The sequence below is a fragment of the Ammodytes marinus genome (assembly GCF_949987685.1).
Source record: "Ammodytes marinus genome assembly, chromosome: 3".
NCBI classification, from domain to species: Eukaryota; Metazoa; Chordata; class Actinopteri; order Uranoscopiformes; family Ammodytidae; genus Ammodytes; species Ammodytes marinus.
The window spans coordinates 1,503,706-1,526,080 of record NC_137232.1 but is presented as its reverse complement, the minus strand read 5'-3'; the positions used below and the strand labels follow the sequence as shown (position 1 = coordinate 1,526,080).

The following is a 22,375-nucleotide window of genomic DNA, read 5'->3' as shown; positions in this document are numbered from 1 at the left end:
CGCTTGGAAAGAAAAGAAGAAGCAAGGCTTACTTCAGGCACATTCGCTCCGAGCCAACAACAGTTAAGAAGCCTTCAATAGGGAATATGGGGATAAGATTCAAAAACCGACGGGTGTAACGTTCCGTTAATGAGAAATTAGTCGCGGTAATTATTCACGGACACAGAGTGAGCATTATGCGGTTGGATATAAGCCTACAACTATCTGCTTCGGTGAGTTATTCATATGTATTTAAATTGTAAGACAATCATTTTATATTATCTGCTGCCATTCTTATTTTAAATGGTGACTTAGGCTACTTTTTTTTTGTTACAACTACAGCCCATGCTTTTTTTCTCCCCATCGCAGACCTACTCGATCGGTTTAAATTGTGGCCCGTCTATTTAATTACTTTCAGTGAGGAAAATGTGTTTTAAACTTGTGGAAAAAAATCCTTAATATCATATGGCTACTGTGACTGTTTGACATAAGCATTGAGCGCTTTATTGCGGTCAACCGTTGTTCTGTAGACAGATGCGTTGAGTTCTAAAAATAGAAAAAAGTTTAACGAGGAATCGATTGATCCTCGAGAAATCCCATAATAAATGGGAGCTTCCTCAAGCAGCCATCTCTTTCCCGACAATCCCCTCTGTGCACGAACTCTTACATATGGTAATTAAACATTATAACACCTGCGGCTTATAGTCCAGTGAGGCTTATAGTGCGGAAAATACGTCTTAGCCAGAATATTTGTAAACATTTTGAAATCCAAGTTAAGCATAGAAATTGGCCGATATGAAGACGGGTTAGTTTCATCTCTATCTTGTTTTAACAAGAGAGAAATGTTTGCGTTAGACAGTGTTGGTGGGAGCCTATTCGCTTCGGTTGAGTGGGAGAACATTCTATGCAGGATCGGGGTTACTTGGTCAGCAAACTTCTAATAAATTCAACTACGAAGCCACCTGGCCCAGGGCTCTTGCCGTTATGCAGCGATTTGATAGCGTCCGTGATTTCTGCAGGGGACAGTTCAGAGTTTAAGGCCTCGCAGGAGGCGCTGTCTAGTTTTGGTATGTCTAGCTTTTTTAACTATGCATCGATATCACCATTAGCTTTGGATTTATACAGCTCCTGATAATACTCCTTAAAGCGTTTATTTATCTGTTTCGGGTCAGTTAAAGCCACTCCTGCTAGATTTTATTGTATGTATGGATCTGCTGGCTTGTTAATACATAATACACACGCAGTGACACAGTAGTTTGCCCCAAACAAAAAGACAGTTAGACCCCTATTACAAAAACACATACAGCCCTCGAACATCAACTTTGGAATAACTGAACTGTGTAAACAGTGAGCAGAAGAGTTGTATGAAACGGAAAACTCACATGAATTAACAAATATTTGAAAATATGACTGCAGCTTTAAATGTGCGACTATAAACATTATAGACAAGCCATTAGAACGCATCAGCACGCATATAGGGGCAGATAATATGTGGTAACAGCAAACACGGCCACAAAACAAAATGAACACCATCTGGACAGTTTATCATTTGAAATGCACGTAACTTTGAGTGTTGCCATTGTATACTGCCTGTATCTTTAGTAAATAGGCAAACACCTAACTGACAGCTGCACTTCTGCCTTCTATAGCTACAGTGTTACCTCTCATCCAGTGGATTAAACATCCTTAAACCGTGTCTTTATGGGGGTTTGGGGGACTTGTCGATGTACAGTCCCCTCCAATAGTATTGGAACAGTGAGGCCAATTCCTTTATTTTTGCTGTAGACTGGAAACATTTGGGTTTGACACCAAAATATGAATATGAGACAATAGATCAACATTTCAGCTTTCATTTCCAGGTATCAACATCTGTATCTGATACACAACTGTGAAGAAAGCATTATTTGTAAAGGAACACCACATTTTTGGTTGAGCAAAAGTATTGGAACAGATAGACTTAAAATAAATTTAAGTGAATAAGACTTAATGTTTTGTTGCAATCCTTCCCTTGCAATAACTGCATCAAGCCTGTGATCCATTGACATCACAAAACTTTTGCATTCTACTTTTGTGATGCTTTTCCAGGCTTTCACCGCAGCCTCAGTTGCTGTTTGTTTTGGGGGGTTACTCTCTTCACGCTCCTCTTTAGCAGGTAAAATGTATGCTCTAAAGGGTTTAAGTCTTGACTTGGCCAGTCTCAAACCTTCTATGTCTTGCCCCTGATGAACTCCTTTGTTGTTTTTGCAGTTTTTCTGGATCATTATCTTGCTGCATGATGAAGGATCTTCCAATCAGTTTGGTTGCACCTTTCTTTAAATTAGCAGACAAAATGTTTCTGTAGACTTCTGAGTTAATTTAGCTGTTGCCATCATGTGTAACTGTGTTGTTGTCAAGATGAACCTTTACCAAAGTGATGGAAAGGCTAAAGTTTGGCTAAAGAAAGGATCTGCTTATGATCCCAAACATACAAGCTCATCTGTGAAACACGTGGAGGCAATGTCATGGCTTGGGCTTGCATGGCTTCTTCTCGGATGGGCTCATTAATCTTCATTGATGATGTAAACTCAGAAGTTTACAGAAACATTTTGTCAGCCAATTTAAAGAAAGATGCAACCAAACTGATTGGAAGATCCTCCATCGTGCAGCAAGATAATGACCCAAAACACACTGCAAAAACAAAAAAAGGAGTTAATCAGGGGCAAGAAATGAAAGGTTTCATACTGGCCAAGTCTATCTCCAGAGTTAAACCCTATAGAGAATGCATTTTACCTGCTAAAGAGGAGACTGAAGAGAGTAAACAAACAACAACTGAAAGAGGCTGCAGTGAAAGCCTGGAAAAGCATCACAAAAGAAGAATGCAAAAGTTTTGTGATGTCAACGGGTCACAGGCTTCATGCAGTTATTGCAAGGGAAGGATTTGCAACAAAACATTAAGTTTTATTTTATTTTATTTTAAGTGTATCTGTTCCAATACTTTTGCTCACCTAAAAATGTGGTGTTCCTTTACAAATAATCATATCTTCTCAGTTGAGTATCAGATCCAGATGTAAATACCTGGAAATTAAAGCTGAAATGTTGATCTATTGTCTCATGTTCATATTTTGGTGTCAAACCCAAATGTTTCCAGTCTACAGCAAAAATAAAGGAATTGGCCTCAATGTTCCAATACTATTGGAGGGGACTGTATTTCTGCGCCTCCTGGGGTGAGTTTATCCACTTTCTGGCTCCATCGGACATCGTGACGCGGAGTCGCGCTGGGTATAGAAGCGCAGGTCTCAGTCCCCGCCTGTAGAGATCTGCCATGACGTCCCGGTACTCTGCACGCTGGCTCTGCACCTCGGGGCTGTAATCCTCCACGATCCGAATAGGCTTGCCGCGAAACTCGAGTTGCCCTCTCCGTCGTGCCTCTCTGATGAATAGATCCTTCATCTGGAATCGATGCAGACGTAAAATGACTGGTCGCGGTCTCTGGCCGGGTGCCGGTTTAGCGCTGAGGGAGCGATGGGCTCTATCAACCTCCTGGGGATCCGGCAATATCGCTCCCGAAAACCTCCCGCATTAAATCCGAAAAAATCCGTCGGCTCCGGCCCTCCAAGTCGGCTACTTTAGCTGTTAGCTTCGTGTTGTCACCACGCAGAGTGGAACAAATGGTCTCGAGGTCGCTGACACGCTGACTCCACTCCATCTAACTCTCAGACCGAAAGTCATGAACTGTAACATCTTGTTGAAAAGTGAATACATAACAAGGATCTCAGGTTCCTCATGAAGTTACTCTGGACAGCCCCCATGTTACATTTACAGTCTAGTCTGTTGTCTAGGCAGACACCCAAGTATCTAAATTCTTCCACCACCTCAACCTCTTCTCCCAGGACGGAGATAGTCTCCCTGGTCTTGGTTTGGAGGTTAAGGGGAGGTGGTTGATCCCACACCATGCTAAGCTGTCAACCAGTTCCCTGTTAGTCCTGTTCCTTGTGTAATTTTGTTTAGAGAATTTCAAGTTTTTTGGGGATTAGGTAAACCATAAATTTTTTTAAATCGACAATGAATATCGAATCAGAAAATGCATGATTCCAGTCTCAGATAAGCCAATATGGTGGCCATCTTGAATTTAAAGAAATGGCGACCTCCGAACACTCATTTCTCAATATCTTGTCTACTAGATTATCTACAATCAAGATTCCAGTAGCCAGATCTATATTTTCGGGGGCAAGGAAGTCAACGGTGTTAATAAAAAAAATATATATAGATGGTCAATATTACATTCTTGGGTGGTTATCTTACATGCCCTCTATGTTAGAGGCTGAGCTTGAGGCCGATGGGGGATCATCGTCAATTGCCCTGGTGGAACTTACTGAAGCATAACAACTCCACCTTTGCAAAGCCCCGGGGATTTGATATGAACCGTACATATGTGCTGAAATCCCTGGGTGTGGACTGGCTGTCTAGGGCTCTCAACATTACATGAAAGACTGGGACAGTGCCCATGGAGTTGCAGACCGGAGTGGTGGTTCCCCTGTTCAAAAAGGGCGACCAGAGAGTGTGTGCAAACTACAGGGGAATCACACTTCTCAGCCTCTTTGGTGAAGTCTACTCCAAGGTGCTGGAAAGGAAGGTTCAGCCTATAGTCGAATCCCGGATTGAAGATTAACTATGCAGATGTTCTGGCCGTGGAACAACGGATCAGCTTTTCACCCTCAAAAGGATCCTGGACAGGGCCTGGGAGTATTCTCATCCGGTCTACATGTGTATTCTGGATCTGGAGAGGGTGTATGACTAGGTTACCTGTGAGATACTGTGGGAGGTGCTGTGGGAGTACGGGGTGAGGGGTGAGAATCACTGTATGCTCAGCAAGAGCTGTGTCCGGGTTCTCGGCCATTGTAAAAGGCCATTGGTCATGTATTAGACTATTACGCAAAATACCTGAGTAGGAACCCTTGTCTTGGAAAAAATGCATGTGTACAGACGACTGCCACGCACTGTTCTTCCCCTTGCAATATTAAAAAGGAATTGTGTGTCCACAACATAATTATCTCGTTCCCACAGATTATTAATCTGTGACAGGGCAATACTGTTTTTCCCCAAATGTTACCATGAAGATGTGTGGCATATAGGGAAGAACGGGGTAATCTGAGCCACTTTTTACATTTGCTCCCCTCTAAGGGAGCTAAAATTATTTATCACTCAAATTTACACATTTCCCATTAATTCAGGATGTTACCTAGAAATGGGCATTAGCAGAATTTGCCCAAGACAAAGGGCAGTGAAAATATGATTGTTTTAAAAAAAAGTTGTCATGTGGCTCACTTTACCCCAGCTGTGGGGTAAACTGATCCACTTACTTTTTCCACTCTGAAACTACCATAACAACACATATTGTAACAGTAAGAATCCTGAAAGCTAGCCACACATTCCAGAACTAATGTCGGACTAGTAAAAGAATGATGGGGTTTGGTCAATTAAGCAAAGCAAATTTTCTAAACACTTGAAAGTAACTCTGAACAAAATCAAATACAACATATTATAATTCAAAAGGTTGTAATAAGATTCAAATGAAAGATAGAACCAGTTAGATTAGAACACAGTCTGGGGGTCAGAACACAGGACCCTTAGAGCCAGCTAGTGTCTGGGGGTCAAAGCATAGGAAATTCAGAACCAGCGAGAACAGCCTGGGACTCAGAACACAGGAGAAGACCCAACTGGATTATAACATCAGCCTGTCATACTCTACAACTAGGCCTACTCTACATTCCAGCCCTGAAGGTTACAGGGAAAGATGAGAAGGTGCTCTTTCCGTGTAGTTGCCCCAGGTCGTCTTCCTGGTGTATTTCCTTGGCATGATGGCTTTTCTACAATGTGTATGACATTAAAATAAAACATATGTTATGTAATATTACATTAAAATATGTTTAAGACTAAACTTAACTTGTGCCTCATGGTGGGGGAAAGTGAGACAGTGGCTCACTTTCCCCCACAGCATTTGGCTCACTTTCCCCCACCACCACAATCTGAGAAAAAACTACCTCTCTTAGCATTTCAGGCTAATCTTCAGTTATCAGCATCACATGGTTTCATATGTTGGTAGTTCATCAACACGTATGATAGAAGTTTTTCTACGTGAATACATTTGCTTTGGCACAACAGTTGATTAAGTTGACAGCAAGAAAATTTAATTTTACATGCAAAATACCTATTTTGGTGAAAAAAAACATGCTTACAACAGCACCATGAGGTCCTCTCTTTCAGGGCCAAGGGGAAATGAGAGGGGCTTGAAAACATATATCGCACATGACCACAAATGTTTTCCGTTGCCTAGATACAGGGGTTGGCTCACATTACCCGATGCCTCAGATTCCCCCGTTCTCCCCTTTATATGATTATTAATATACCTTACTATTGTACATATATTCACCTTGAGTGAATACATCCACTTAGCTCTGGTTCCTATGTCCCTTAGATAACAGGATAAGGAGATAAAGCTTAAATTATAATCTTCAATTATGCACATTAAAAATCCAAGATAGTGACCTAAATGTGTGCCACTGATCAGCTGTACCAGTTTCTAGTCAGCATCATTTAAAAAAAAACTTTCTTTAGAAATTGTGAACTGGACTATGTACTCTATCTCCTGTACAGCTAGGTCAAATGAATACATTATACATTTACAATTTATACATTCAAATTTACATTTCATCTCAAGGATACTATTGAGGGGAAAGGTTCACAGAGTTCATCAATGTGTTTTAACAGTACATTTTTCCAATCAATATCTTTATACATTTTTATAAATGAATTCATAGTTTCAGGTCAATTGTCAATATTGATGAATACAAATAATTGCAAAGACTTAAAATAAATATACTTTATAACTCTCTCTCTCTCTTCCTCAGATTTTTCATTCTATTTTTAGACTGTCCTGCTTTCATTACATGTTGTGTATTTTTGGTCTTTGTTTGTGTGGACAGATGCCAGCTGTGCTGTACTGTCTGGACAGTGTGAGGACCAGCCGTGTCCAGCAGACATGCACTGTGTTTCAGTTGAAGCCTCCAGTGGCCGTTACGCCTGCCAGTGTCCGCAGGGCAAACTGGGAGACTGTGCAGGTGGGTGAATGTCAGAGATAGCAGGGTGCCTGTACACACAGTCATTTCAAATTGATGCTAAAGTTTTGTTTTCACTTATAAAAGCAAGGTAAGGGTCTTAAGAACAATTTTGGTTTGAATGTCAAGAAACTAGACCAAATTGTATGTTCTTTTTTTGCCGATCTTCCAAAATGGCCACAGTCGAAATCATGAATTTTTGAATTAAATTTTCACACACAAATATTTTTGCCGTTTTTTTTTACACTCTAACCCACATTGTTCTATAGACCCTTCAATTTAGAAGTGAAAATGAAACTTTGGCATCAACTTACCATGTCATGTTTGTGGTGCAGGCCATTTGTCTTTGAGCTTCTCAGGCAGCAGCTACATCAAGTACAGACTGACTGACTGGCTGCAGACGGAGCTGAAGCTCAGCCTGAGGATCAGAACACTGCAGAGCCGAGGAATCATCATGCACACACAGACTGAGCCCTGTACCATACTAAAGGTACACACACACACTGAGCCCTGTACCATACTAAAGGTACACACACACACTGAGCCCTGTACCATACTAAAGGTACACACACACACTGAGCCCTGCACCATGCTCAAGGTACACACACATTGGGCCTCATTTATCAACCGTGCATAGACCAGAAAAGTGGGTGTACGCATATTTCAACACAAACCTCCGCATTTATCAATTTGGACGTCAGCGTAGGGTACGCTCAAATCCCACGCCAGCTCTCAGCTCGTGTACGCAAGTTTGTTAACAGCATGGACTTGCAGTGCAGGCTGTGCCGGGTAGCCGATGACTTTGTTGGACAATTGTTAGTACGTAGATAATACTAATGCAGTGTTTGCTCAGACCAAGAAAAACATCTTAATCACTTAAAAATGGTGTGCAACTGAGTAGGAGCGCTGATTCATTAGTGCGCACACGGGTCACTTTGGAGCGCTTCATGGGACTGCGTAAGGGCAGTTATCTCCGACCTGGAGCAGCTGGGGGGGACTCTGCAGCACGGGGGCTGCATTCATTCATCACTTCTAAAATGTTAGCCTAGGCTATGTAGGCTGTGGAAGTAGTACGTTACTCTTTATGATATAGATACACGGCACACCATTCAGCTTAACATTTAATTTATTTGACGCACTTATGAGATTTGAGTTTCTCTTTTAATGTGTCATGTATCGCTTAAGCGAGTGATTTATTTCCACCATTAACCAGCACGTTTCGGCTTGTTTTTCCGATCCGGGATCTCGGCAGTAATGGGTCCAGGGTTGCGCTGGTGGAGCAGGACAGTGGGCGCTCTCACAGCTGGTGGTTGCCGGGCCGGCTTGTGCAACTGACGGCTGACCCGTCTTGCCAAGCGCATCTGTCAACCCTTTAGAGTAGTGCTATCTGAAAGGGCCAATACATTCTAATCATTAAAATCTCTGCAGACGTGTATTTCTTTCATGGGGAAAAAAACATGAAGTTAAAGGTTTAATATACTTAACGGACAGTTGGTGCGTCCTTTTCTCCCCCACCACTTATATTATGCCAGCACCTCCAGTTGGTGTTACATTTCAGAGCAGCAACACGCTTTTTTTAGTGGCGATTTTTAAGTCAGACCACTTTTTCTTCACCTAGGCTATGTAAAGAAATTGCGACATAAAATAGTTTTTGCTATTTTATATCATTTGAGCGACAACACTGATGTAAACCACACACGCACTGAGCTCTCCACCATACTCAAGGTACACACACACATTCTGAGCCCTGTACCATACTCAAGGTACACACTCACACACTGAGCCCTGAAGATATTTTTTTTGCATTTTTATGCTTTATTGACAGTGTAGAGACACACTTGAAATGGGGCAGAGAGGTGAGTGACATGCAGAGAACAACGGCATGGTAGTTTTATTGAAGACAATAACACATAATTTTCTTTTAACGAATCCCCTGATCGAAAAAACTGTACTGTGTGCAATATTAAAGTAGTGTATTTGTGTGTTGCGTGTGTCAGTTGCAGGAGGGGAAGCTGTGGTTCCAACTGGCCTGTGGGCTTGGCGATGAGGCCAGTGGAGACGGGGACAGTCAGGACATGTTGGGGATCTCCGGACGGCGAATCAATGACGGGAACTGGCACACAGTGGCTCTGGAGCTCAATCGCAACTTCAGCAGCCTGGCCCTGGACGACAGCTACGTGGAGCGACGAGGCGGGCTGCCATTCATACAACTGCTGGCTCCAGACAGAACCATCTACTTTGGAGCACTGGTCAGTAGCTTCAACTGGGGTTTACCATGGTAACACAGTGGCAGTGTGTTAGAGCTCCTCAGCTTTGGGGAATCCAGAGTTCTTTTTTCATGCTTTAGATGTTGACTATGCAGCATTTGCATTAATTTTTTTTATTATAAAGTCACACAAAAGTACCCCGACTCAATTATCACTTCTGCCTCACTAGAATGTCTGGTGGTGTGTTTACCTGCACAGTCGTCATCTCCCCAGAAGCCATGGAATTTCTAGTACTGAATATATATGCATTGAAATGTTCAATGTTCACAAATTCAGAATCCAATTTTTAACATTGAAAAGACAAAATTCAGCTGCAAAATTCAATGAATAAAATTCAACAAAGTTATTTTCAACGTCCACCAATTCAACAGGCCAGATTCCACTGCAAAAATCAATGTATAAAATTCAGTGTTAGCGTCCACGGACCTAAGGAAGATCGATCCTAGATTCTAGATCGGGAGTGTGCGGTCAAGCAAGGAGAGCCAGCGGGAGGGAGAGCGGCTGTGTGTGGAAGAACCATAGAGGAATAGAGAAGAGAAAAGAGATAGCAGAAGTAGAGACACATGTGTGAGGAGAAAGAGAGTGTCAGGGGCCAGGCGCACTCACAGTAGGCCATCTGTACCATGCCCAAGTAGACATAGGCCATGTTTGCCCCTTAAAGTCTAGTTGGTTTGACTAGTGTGAGTGTTCCATCTGTACTCAAGCACGGTACACTTCCCTGGCGACGGCACACTTGGGAGAGGTGAACTCAGGCCAAAAGTATATGCTAATGAGCCAATATGTGCACAAGCATGTGAATAGAGAGCTATTCTGACTTACATTTATTAGGGATGCACATAGTCGGCACCAGAAATATAGTCGGTTTGTAATTTATTGCCCATCACTTGGACTTGAACATAAAATGTGTGAGAATAATGTGTGTAGGCCTATAGGTGTGCAGGGAGAGAGACGAAAGGATGAGAGCAGCATAAAGCAAAGCAAAAAGGTTTTTTTGACCTCTGCCTAAAGGCCCGCTCTGGTTATTCTCGTTCTTCATATATACGTTTTAATCATGGATAATCCATATGATGGTGTTAATACTGAAAATAAATTATAATCCAACTAAAACATAGGCCTACCACACCTTCAATTCAATATTGTTTGATTTATATTATTCCCCTCCCAAGAGCTTTTTGGGGTTTTCCCAAATGATTTTACCATAACTTTTAGCATCTTTAATCACTCTTAGAAATAAATCTGCCTTTTTTTTTTTTTTTTTTTTTTATTTATTATTCTTTCGGACATTTCCACACAATACACAATTTTCTCTTGCAAATATTCATACATCATACTTTGTGTTGTCCGAAGGGAGACGGAAGAAGCCAAAGGCTTATCAGGTCCCGCCCCCATTGCCTTTATAACATTATTAACCACTTTATTTCTGAGATATTTAAACACAATTTTATCCTCAGTGCGACCAGACACCAAAGCCTTTTTCAAGGCGCAATCTCGCTCTCGCATCAGTTTTCTGACTTCCTCATTCATCCAAGGTCAAGTTGTTTTACATCTAGGCTTGCATTGAATTTTTCGACTAAAAGATTTTATGACATTGTTAATAGTAGGCATAAAAGCTGTATAACAAGACCCTATGTCATCATAAGAAATGAGATCAGACTAGGGCCCTACCGATATTGATTTTGGAGTGCCGATGTCGATTATTTTCAGAGAAAAATTACGATTACGATTAAATCGGCCGATTAAAAAAAAAAAAAAAAACCCAAAATATATATTGCAAAAACTTACTTTTTTGAACCCATAAATATATATATATACTTTTTACTGTTGAAAATATGTACAGAAACTTTTTCTTTATTGCAATACGCATTGTCTAAAAAAAATAAAGTGTAACAAATATGTCTAAATTCAGACATTATGCATTTTATCTTACTGCACCCAACCCTCTGGAACTCCCTCCCCCCAAACATCAGCATCTCAGGCTCAATAAACTCATTCAAAAGTCAACTCAAAACTCACCTCGAAGCATAATGACACCTGACTCCAATTCAAACTTTATATTATTTTTTTCTGTATTTTGTTTTCTTTTTCTACATGTATGATTCTCTATGATGTAAAGTGTCTTTGAATGACCTCCAAAAAAGCACCATATAAATTCTATCAATTATTATTATTATTAACTGTCAAGTGATGACCAATGCCTCTGCTATTGGTTGCAGGGGGAACTGTCAAGTGTAAATTAATCCAATGTATTACAACACACCTGCTGCTGCTGTAAATAGGCTATAGCATTAATGCTATTCATTTAGGCTACCTCCAGGACAGCAATACATTTCACACACTGATTTAAAAAAAAAGAAAGAAAGAAATCAGCAAAAAACGGCCAATGCCGATAATTCCGAAATATGCGATAATCGGCCGATATAATCGGCCGGCCGATGAATTGGTCGGGCCCTAGATCAGACCAGTCAATATTTCCTATAGCATTATTAGGGGGCCAAGGCCGAGCAGGAGCTGGGACCACGTTTTGCAGAGCAACACGGTTCCCAAGCCCGGCTGGCCAGGGAACCCTATTGTTTTTGTAAGGATTATTATTTTCATTATTTTTGGTCCGATAAAACAGTATCCACAGCCCAAACCGTAAAGGGTGGGGACATGCCATTGGATGACTAGATCCAGGTCCCTACTGGGTACGCAGATAAAAAAAGACCATCATGGGACATACCTAAATACCTCTATATAAGAAATAGTCCAAGAAATATTAATGTGGGCGGGACTTATTAAGAAAATTTGTTAAAAAACTGAAAACTGGACTTTCTATTTCAGCTTCCACAATTTTTGCACAATTGACACCAAACTTTGCATAGAACATCTACCGACCCACACAGAAAAAAAATATTTAAAATAATTTTGATACGACCTTCGATGGCAAAACGGTAGCGCTTTTGAATATTTCAAAATTAGCTATCGTGTACTACCTTGTACGTAAATATCGTATCAAGTCCAAATTTTAGACATATGTTGAGGCTATCCTTAGTAGCATTCAAAAAAATCTGAAAATGTTGCAATAAGGGGGCGCCAAAAACACAAAAAGCATTTATATCCTCATCCACTTTAGCCTATTTCTATGTGACTTTTTTGTTTTTTGGTCTATAACTCCCAAACAAAACATCCCACATCAAAAATTTCACATCCCCAGATTCTGTGAAGTGAGCGGCCGGTGCCCTGGTCGACGGCGCTCGAGTCCCGAGTTGTTAGTCTGGACCGTGATCCATGGGAGGTTTCACGCCTGTAATTTAAGTTCTGATCAAACGGAAAAGTACGAAAGTCCTGACCAAACAAGGGAGGTGTGAAAGCCCCCTTATTATGTTTTCCTGTGCTGCTGGACTATACTCCACTGAATCCTGACACTCACTGGTGCGCGTTATGTTGAGTCCAGTTCAGTACATACAAGGTTTCTGCCTGACAGCGACGATTTGTAAGTTGAGTTGTTGTCTGGTCTGTCCTTCTAGGTGCAGCACTCTGGCAGCCTGCTGGACTCCCAGACTGAGCCCCGGGTGCTGCAGGGGTTCCAGGGCTGTCTGGACTCAGTGACACTCAACAACCATGAGCTGCCACTACAGAACAAACGCTCCAGCTATGCGGAGGTGGTGGGCCTGACGGAGATGAAGCTGGGCTGCATCCTCTACCCTGACGCCTGCCTGCAGCAGCCCTGTCGCAACGGAGCCACCTGCACCAGCCTGCCCTCTGGTGGTGAGTTAGCACAACACGGCTACAACACACTAAAGCTCCAGCTCAAGCCTGAGGCATGCAGCTGTTTAATGGTATATAAATGATCAAATAAAATGTGTTAACATTTTTTATTTCAAATTGACTTTTTTTAAAGCTTTGACCTTTTAATTAAGTTTTGTAAACTAATTTACTAAGTTTTAATCATCAATTTCCAAAAAACTGGAGTTACATCAAAAAAGTATATTATAATGAATAAGTCTTATTCATTAAAAAAGAAAAGAATAGTTAGTTAAAACCTCTGCTCATATGATTGGCTTGACTTTTTCCTGAAACTGATCATAAGTTAATTTAAAGCAGAGATGCACTGCTTACCTAAAACATACCTGATCTCTGAAGTTAAACCTGCCAAGCATCACAAAAGTCCACTGGAGCATTCAAAACTTATTTCCAAACATCATCTTCAAAATGTGTAATTGTGATCTAATGCGATGTTTATTTAAATCTCAGATAAGTCAGAGCCATTCCCTTTGTTTGTGTGTGTGTGTGTGTGTGTGTGTGTGTGTGTGTGTGTGTGTGTGTGTGTGTGTGTGTGTGTGTGTGTGTGTGTGTGTGTGTGTGTGTGTGTGTGTGTGTGTGTGTGTGTGTGTGTGTGTGTGTGTGTGTGTGTGTGTGTGTGTGTTTTGGCCAAGCATTGCACTGAGTGTTGTGAAATCGTAATAAAGTGTATATCCTTGTCCCTTTTGTTGTGTGTGTTCCAGGGTTCACATGCAGCTGTCAGCCCCAGTTCACTGGAGTGCGCTGTGAGATGGAGATAACGGCGTGTGTTCCTAACCCGTGTCAGAGTGGTGGGGTGTGTAAGCCCATCGGCAACGCCTTCCTGTGCAGCTGTAGGAGAGGCTTCAAGGGGCTGACGTGAGTTCCAGTCCAAATACACACACCTAAACTGAAAGGCCTTAACCCTGCATGTCCTGCTAAATCGTGGCGATTTAATGTGAACAGTTGGTAACATCTTTTATTTTTTATTTATTTTATTATTTTTTTCAAAGGTTTTTTTATTGAATTTCAAAGTTGCAAAGCAATTGTAGCACAATGGGTTACACACTTTTTCCCCTTTTTTCCCTCCAAACACACCCCACCCACATCCCACCCCCACACCCAGCCACAAACAATCCCAAATAATACATAATGCAAAAAATCGCAGATACGAAACACACACTTCAAGAAACGAAAACAAACAGTCAATATGAAACAAAAAAACATAAAGAAATAAAATGTAATTAAATAACAGAGGGGGTAGCAACTCTTCAATTATTGTGGTTGGTTTTTTAAAATAATTTAGGAAGGGGCGCCATATTTTATAAAATGTATTCTCAGATCCCTGGGTAGTAAAACGTATTTTCTCCAGATTCATACATGACATAATGTCTCTAATCCAATGTGAGTGGGAAGGAGGAGCAGGATCTTTCCATTTAAGTAAGATAGCCCTACGAGCTGGTAACATCTTTTGACGGGAGAGGACGATCGTCTTACCTTTGCTTAAAGTTCACAGTTGTGCTTTTCTATTGCTACTTTCGGCTCCTTTCTAGTCCTTAAATGGGTTTTACATCCATCCTTGAACTTGTGCCTCTTTTTGGAGTCTCTGGCAAAATCCATACTCGTTAGGTCCAATATTTCTGCCAAAAATTATGATTTTTCTCGGCCGTGAGTTGTTGCTAGTCTATAACCTATGTTCACAGGTTATATACAATATATGATGTTACGTCTCCGGATATTCTCAAGAACCCCCCCACTTCAGCTTGCATCCCACCACTACATTCTCAAACGACCAAAATACATCCACCGAGTCTCTGGACGGAACTTTCACTACACTCACAACAGCAACAAAAACATCCGCTCCTTCTGGTCCACTGGGCCACACCCCTCTCCTCGCACAGCCCATACTGTCAGTCCTGTCAATCAAAGTGTACTGTCCCCTCTGCTCAAAGCAACCTGCTACACTCCACTCACCTGTCTGAAACTCTGTCTGCTGAACACTAGCTCCCTCAGTAATAAAGCCCTATTGATAAATGACTTTATTGTTGACCAGAGCCTAGACATTCTCTGCCTCACTGAGACCTGGCAACAACCAAATGATTACTCCCATCTTAATGAGGCTGTCCCACCAGGTTTTTCTTATTCTTATTAGTAAACCCCGGGTCACTGGGAGGGGTGGTGGCCTCGCTCTCCTCCACCGTGATAACATCAAAGGCACCACTGTCACAGTCCCCCATCACCCCTCCTTTGAATGTCTAGCTGTAAAACTCACAGGCCCCAAACACACTATCATTGTCACCATCTACAGACCACCAAAACCCTCTGCCGTTTACCTCAATGAATTCTCATCACTACTTACATCTGTATGTGCAATGTCCCCCACTGTTATCCTCCTTGGTGATTTCGACAACCCATCCTGTACTTTTGCTAATGACTTCACATCATTTCTGGACTGTCTTGGTATCACACAACATGTCAACCTCCCAACCCATAACAAAGGTCACATTCTGGATTTAATCTGCTGCACTGACATCACTCCCACTAACCTTGATGTCATTGATTTCCCCATCTCCGACCACAAAGCTGCACTTTTTGACATTCATACCCAACTACACAAAGCCAAGGAACAACGGACCATCTCCTTCAGAAACATCAAACATATCAACACCACAGACCTCTCCACCCTGATTAGCTCCTACCCCAACCCTCCCCCAGCATCCTCCCTGACTGACCTGGGGCCTCATTTATAACGGTGTGCGTAGAAACCATCCTAAAACATTGCGTCCGCAGAAAGCCAAAAATGTGCTGCGCAAAAAAAAAATCAGATTTATAAAACTGTGCTGCGCACAGTTTCACACAATCTTCCCTTTATAAATACCCACCTGCGGTGAATGGTGCGCAGATGATCTCCACCCCGTGTCCTCCCACTTCACCTCCCAATTTCATCCCACACTCTACCATACATGGCGAATGCTAAATAGCTCCTGAATATGATGACTTTTGACTGACATGAGGAAAAAAGGGAGGCAACCAGCCGCAAAGAAAGCGACTGTGAAGGAAGAAAGCCCGTGACGTGCATGTGCTGAAGAAACTGGCACACACACACACACACACACACACACACACACCCGCGCGCTTATCACATATCATGATTGGCACAGTCGTTGTAGTCTTTGTAAAGCAGTTTCGCCCAACTTTGTACTGTATGCAATATTACGTATTAGCGTAGGCCTACCTGTAGTACTATATGTAGGCCTATATAAAATATGGTGTGACAAGTGAAATAATGCCTATAGTCTATTCGAGAGAATTGTTTATCTCCCGTGAGATCAACACATTTCCAACAACGTCAGATTATAGTTTAATCTTCCAGAGGGGGAATTGTTATGGGAAAGAGATGTGTGTAATGATTTGCTAAATTCATAACATGATTTTATCTAACGAAATATACAATTTAATTAATATCTGTTGGGCTTAACTTTGTACAAAACTACTTTTTACTCACCTCTTAAAATTTGCTCTCCCGCTGGCCACTCACGGAAACACCTCCCGACGTATAGGATATTATTATAGAGTAGCGCTAAAAGATTCAATTTATAAAATAACCAAAACATGTAGACCTAGGCTACTTGATAAGTAATTCAACCTACATCACAACTGCATGCCATAGACTACGGTAGCCATATATTCGCAACTATAGGTAAGCTTATACATTTTATTGACTAAATATATTGGGTGCCAAGCATCATTTGTCTGTGTTTTTCTGATGACTGAGCTTTATTTTGTGGTGTTGCCATTGAGTGTCGCTGATTCCCCGAGTCAGGAAAACCTTGCGGTAGCTCTACACATGGTCGAAAGTTGGCGTAGGAATACGCACACTTCTCCGCAAATAATGTTTTTATAAATACTAACGTTTGCCACCGCACATTTTCCCGCACATTTCTTTCCGTCTACGCAAGCTTTTTGTGCGCCGCAAGCTTTATAAATGATGCCCCAGGTGACTCAACAACTGCCTCTCCTCTTCCCTCACCACCCTGGCCCCCCTGAAAACCCGCTCAGTCTCATTCACCCACACTGCTCCATGGTTCACTCCTCATCTCCGCCAGCTCAAAGCCACTGGACGTCGACTGGAGCGACTCTACAATAAGACTGGACTCACTGTACACCGCCAAATGTATTCGGACCACCTCCATCACTACAAGAATGCCCTCACCACTGCCAAAACCTCATACTACTCCAACCTCATCAACACTGGTACAGGTAACAGCAGAGTCCTCTTCTCAACAGTCAGCCACTTATTTCAGCCTCCTAAAACCCTCCCTCCAGACATTTCCACCACCCAGTGCACTGCGTTCCTCAGCTCAAAAATCAACACCATTCACCAACAACTTGCCTCATCTCGCACCCCCTCTGATGACCCACCCTGGATGATCACCACTGGCCAACCTCTCATCAGCTCCCTCTCTGACTTCACCCCAGTAACAGAACAGACCGTCTCAGAACTCATCCGCAAAGCCAAAACCACCACCTGTCAGCTCGATCCTCTTCCCACCTACCTTGTCAAAGCATGTCTACCGTCCATCTCCCCCATGATCACCAACATAATCAACTCCTCCCTCACTACTGGTACTGTACCCCCCACTCTCAACCTGGCTGTCATCACTCCCATCCTGAAAAAACCTGGTGCTGACCTAACTGACCTCAACCAATACCGGCCCATCTCCAATCTCACTTTCATCTCCAAAACACTTGAGTTGGGTGGTTGCCGCACAAGTACAGTCCCACCTTGACGCGAACAATCTCCACAAACCATTCCAATCTGGCTTCCGTCCAAAACACAGCACTGAAACAGCCCTAGTCAAAATCACAAACGACCTCCTCCGTGCAGCCGACTCTGGACTACACACCATACTCATCCTCCTTGATCTCAGCGCAGCATTCAACACCATCTCCCACCCTCTGCTCCTGGACTGCCTGGCTGGTATTGGGATCACTGGTGCTGCACTCTCCTGGTTCACATCCTACCTCACCGGCTGCCAACAATTTGTTCAGCTAAGCAACCACAAGTCTGGGTGTTCGGGTGTCTCACTGGGTGTCCCCCAGGGGTCAGTCTTGGGTCCACTCCTGTTCACCACTTAGGGCCCACTCACACTAGTGCCGTTGGCCTGTTCCGTGCTGCAGGAAGATTCAGCACGATTCCCCCCCTCCCCACTCCCCCCCGCAGGCCCGTGCTCACACTGCTTGTGGCCTGGGCACGATTGCATCTTGCCAACGTCACCGTGCGCGTTTAGGATTTGGAGCGTAGTCTAGGCCTACTTGACTGTTTGTGAATATTTTCATCCGGCCAAATTTGCATCATATATTCCACTTCCACATTAGAGCAACGAGAATCCTTAAGCTATTGTTTTTTTTAAATGTAGCCTTGACGTAATAGGTCGCGGTGGACAGTCTCATATTTGTGCAGCACGCTGTTTATTATTATTAATATAACGGCCCGTCATCAGACCATACGTACCGGATGGTCTTATACACATCGATCGCTCCATCAAATCCAAGTCAGAACTTTTTGTATGGGCAGAGATCGTTTTTTTAAGTGTCTTTATAAAGTTTCTTGTTAAACCTTAGTGTAGGCTACTGTTTCCTTATCACTGGGCCACGGAGTCCCGTTGTGTGTTGTTTTGTGTTTGTCTCCACCGCCATGCGTAAAGGCAGTATTATGACAGCTGACGGGAGGAAAAAGAAAAAAATCATCTGACGAACGTGAGTAAAACGAAAACCTTTTTGCTTTCTGCGCTCACCTATTTAGCTCTCTCCCTCTTTTATTAGCCCACACCTAGGCCTACACACACGTTTATTCTCACACATTTTATGTAGCTACAAGTCCAAGTGGTGGGCAATTCTGGTGCCGACTAGTAAGGCAGCAGGCGTTAAAGGACTATGCGCATCCTGTCGGGGCGGCAGTGGCGAAGTGGGTAGGGAGTTCGCCTCTGGTTTGCAGGGTCGGAGGTTCGATCCCCCGTCTCCCCGCCACATGTTGAAGTGTCCCTGGGCAAGACACTGAACCCCGAATTGCTCCCGATAGTTAGCTTAGTTAGCTTAGCACCCTAGTGCTAAGCCTACCCTGCGTGGTAGCTGCTGCTATCGGTGTATGAATGTGTGTGTGACTGGGTGAATGTGTACAAAAACAATGTAAAGCGCTTTGGGTCTGTGATAAACGGAGATATAGCGCTATACAAGTCCATTAACCATACCATTTACCATCCTTAATAAATTCACGTCAGGAACTCCGCCTGTGCGCTTGCTTGTGCGCGTGTCATCTCATTAGCATCTGTACTTTGGCCACGGCACACCTCTGCCATCCTCTCCACCTCCCTCATCACGTGCCTGGAAGACATCCGGAGCTGGATGAGCAGGAACTTCCTAAAACTCAACGCAAACAAGACCGAGGCCCTGCTCATCGGCTCCAAATCCACCCTCACCAAATCACAACACACCCCAGCTCTACTCATAAACATCGATGGATTCCCAGTACCCTTCTCCTCCAAAGTCAAGAGCCTCGGCAACACCTGGACAACACCCTCTCATTCGCACCCCATATTCAAAACATCACCCGGACTGCATTCTTCCACCTCCACAACATCGCCAGACTCCGCCCATCACTAGGGATGTCAATCAATTCCCTGGAATCGTTAACATGCCTGCTTAACGATTCCGCTTATCGGTTCCGCTCGTCGCAAATGCGTCATGATTTGACACTCACGCTGCGTTGTTTTGGTTCAGAACGCAGCAAACATGGCGTTGAGACAGAATCTCTCTAAATGTTGGTTGTTTTTCACTTGAAAAGACGACAACACTTGCAACAATTGTAAAGTTTCCATTTCGTCAAATGACGCGCACAAGCACGAGCACAAGCGAGCAGACGGCGATCGTGACGGTTAAACGTTTAAATGTCCGCTGCCTGTCTAGTCGACACCAGAATTGCCCATTGGACTTGTACATATGTAGCGGTTATAGGGGGTTCAGACTAATTTAGCTATTAGAAATTAATCTGAAGATTAATAATACTTTAATAATTTATCAAAGTTCAAAGGGGCACCACCATTCATTTAAGAATGGAAAAATAATAGCAAATTGTCTCGTTTAACCAATGATTTATTCTCAAATGTTGATTAGTTTAATGTTCAGTTAAACAAATCAATATTAATAAATCCTAGTCTCAATGATAATTTCCATAAAATAATGTAATCAAGTAATTACTATTATAAATTTGGTAATATGATCTTAACACTGAAGGCTACAGAATCTTTCACTTGTTGATTGTTGACACTCCAATAATATCCACACAAATAAATCACAAACACTTCTGGTTACAATATAAGAACATTTATTTTAACCACAATGAAACTTAAGGTAACATCCGTTTTATACACGCATAAAGCAAATACACTTAGCAAACTTAATCAAAGAAAACGTCTAGAACATTGTTGTCTGTACAGCCATGTACCAGTGTGTGTGTGTGTGTGTGTGTGTGTGTGTGTGTGTGTGGTGTGTGGGGTGTGTGGGGTGTGTGGGTGTGGGTGAAGCGAAGTAGAAAAAGGGACGGGGGGAGTCAGACCGCGCGGGGGAGCGAGGGAGTCGGTCAGTGAGACTAGGGGGGCGTGTAGAATAACCCTTACCAAAGGTGCAGGGAGGGGCGAAAGGCCCAAAATGGCAGCGGGGTTAGGCTAGGCTAGGCTATTCTACCTCCAACCGATAGGGGAAGTAACTACCACGGGTACTCAAAATGGCGTCTACTTCAGAACAAAGGACATGAAGAAGGGGTTTTGGAGGCGGGGGATTTCGAAAAACCACCCGCTCTTTAAATTGATTCTACCGCCGATCTTTACCAATTCTATCTGATCAAGACTACAATTAGGGTTATCTAACGTGTGTGCGTGCAGGAGAGGAAGAGGAGGAAAGACCACGCTTGAGCGCGGGGAGGGGGAGAAGAAAAGTGTGAGGTTTTAAAACACACAGCAGAATTAAACCACACTGCAGTCACTCGCGCTGAATGAAATGATCAAACTTTCCCCGTTCTGGTTCTCCGTGGGGGAGGACAAACGGAGATAAATCACACAGCTTGTTCAAAATAGCAAACACAAATTCGAAAATAAACAGTATTGTTCAACACTTTAAAAAGTAATAATAACTAAACATCTGCCCAGGTAATATAAAGCCAAAATCTCACTTGGGGGGGACACCTAGTGTCCACTGCTCGTCGTCGTTGAGGCGGGCCGGCCAATCCTTTCCGGGACTGGCGGGGCTCGCAAGACGGCGATCCAAATCCAGGCTCCGAACCTTTGGCGGTCGGGGAGCTGGTGAGTCAATCTCTGCGGTCTTCAGATCAGGAAAGAGGAAAAGGGGCACAGCTGATTCTGTGCGGAGGATGGAGGTCGGAGACAAATCGATCGGCTTACGGTCCGCTGTCCAAAAAGGCTAGTTTCTAGGTAAACCGCCTGTGTCCTAGTTCTTCTTCTGGTCGTTCCAACGGAACAGTTTACAACTCACTTTGTTGTCTTGGAGATCGCCGCAGGCGAAGGCTTTAGTAAAACACGTGGTGGTTGGTTCAGGGGTTGAAGAGGGCCCTGTAGATTTGTACAACCTTGTTGTCTCTATATGGATCAGCAAAAAAAAGCCCAACACCAGAGGACAGAGAAATACGCAGCGGGCTATCATCCGGGGTGATAAGGAAACAATAGTCTACACTTAAGTTTAACAATAAACTCCATAAAGACACACTTAAAATAACGATCTCTGCCCATACAAAAAGCACTGACTTGGATAAATTGATGGAGCGATCGATGTGCAAAAACCATCCGGCACATGTGTCTGATGACGAGCCGTTATATTAATAATAAACAGCCGGCGGGCTTATAAAAAAGGAAGAGAGATAAAAAGGCGAGAGCCTTTTTCTTTTTCCTCCTGTCAGCTGTTCTAATACACCCTTTACGCACGGTGGTTGAGACGAACCCTACAGTTAAACATGAAACTTTGTAACTACACCCTTAAAATAACGATCTCTGCCCATGCAAAAAAAAAGACTTGGATTACTTGAGGAGCAACCGATGTGCAAATGTGTCTGATGACGGGCCGTTATATTAATAATAATGCGCGCTGCACATTAGAACTAGCCTGGCATTCCCAGACCTGCCACTAGGCGCTAGCAAATTAAATTTGCTGCGCCTGTTGGTCTGGACACTCTCCATTGAAGCTTTTTCAAAAAGTTGAGAAATCCCG

The 22,375-nt window shown here is 43.0% G+C and overlaps 1 protein-coding gene across 1 annotated transcript in view; it reads left to right on the top strand.

Annotated features, from left to right (window-relative positions):
- fat3a (FAT atypical cadherin 3a) overlaps positions 1-22,375 on the top strand; it is a gene marked incomplete at its 5' end in the record, with an annotated part of 180,183 nt that overhangs the window by 132,556 nt on the left and 25,252 nt on the right. Inside the window, 5 exons of the mRNA XM_080054049.1 lie at positions 6,942-7,076; positions 7,409-7,563; positions 9,071-9,322; positions 12,847-13,087; positions 13,825-13,978. Of these exons, the coding sequence (XP_079910175.1) occupies positions 6,942-7,076; positions 7,409-7,563; positions 9,071-9,322; positions 12,847-13,087; positions 13,825-13,978 (937 nt within the window). The remainder of the gene's footprint in view (positions 1-6,941; positions 7,077-7,408; positions 7,564-9,070; positions 9,323-12,846; positions 13,088-13,824; positions 13,979-22,375) is intronic.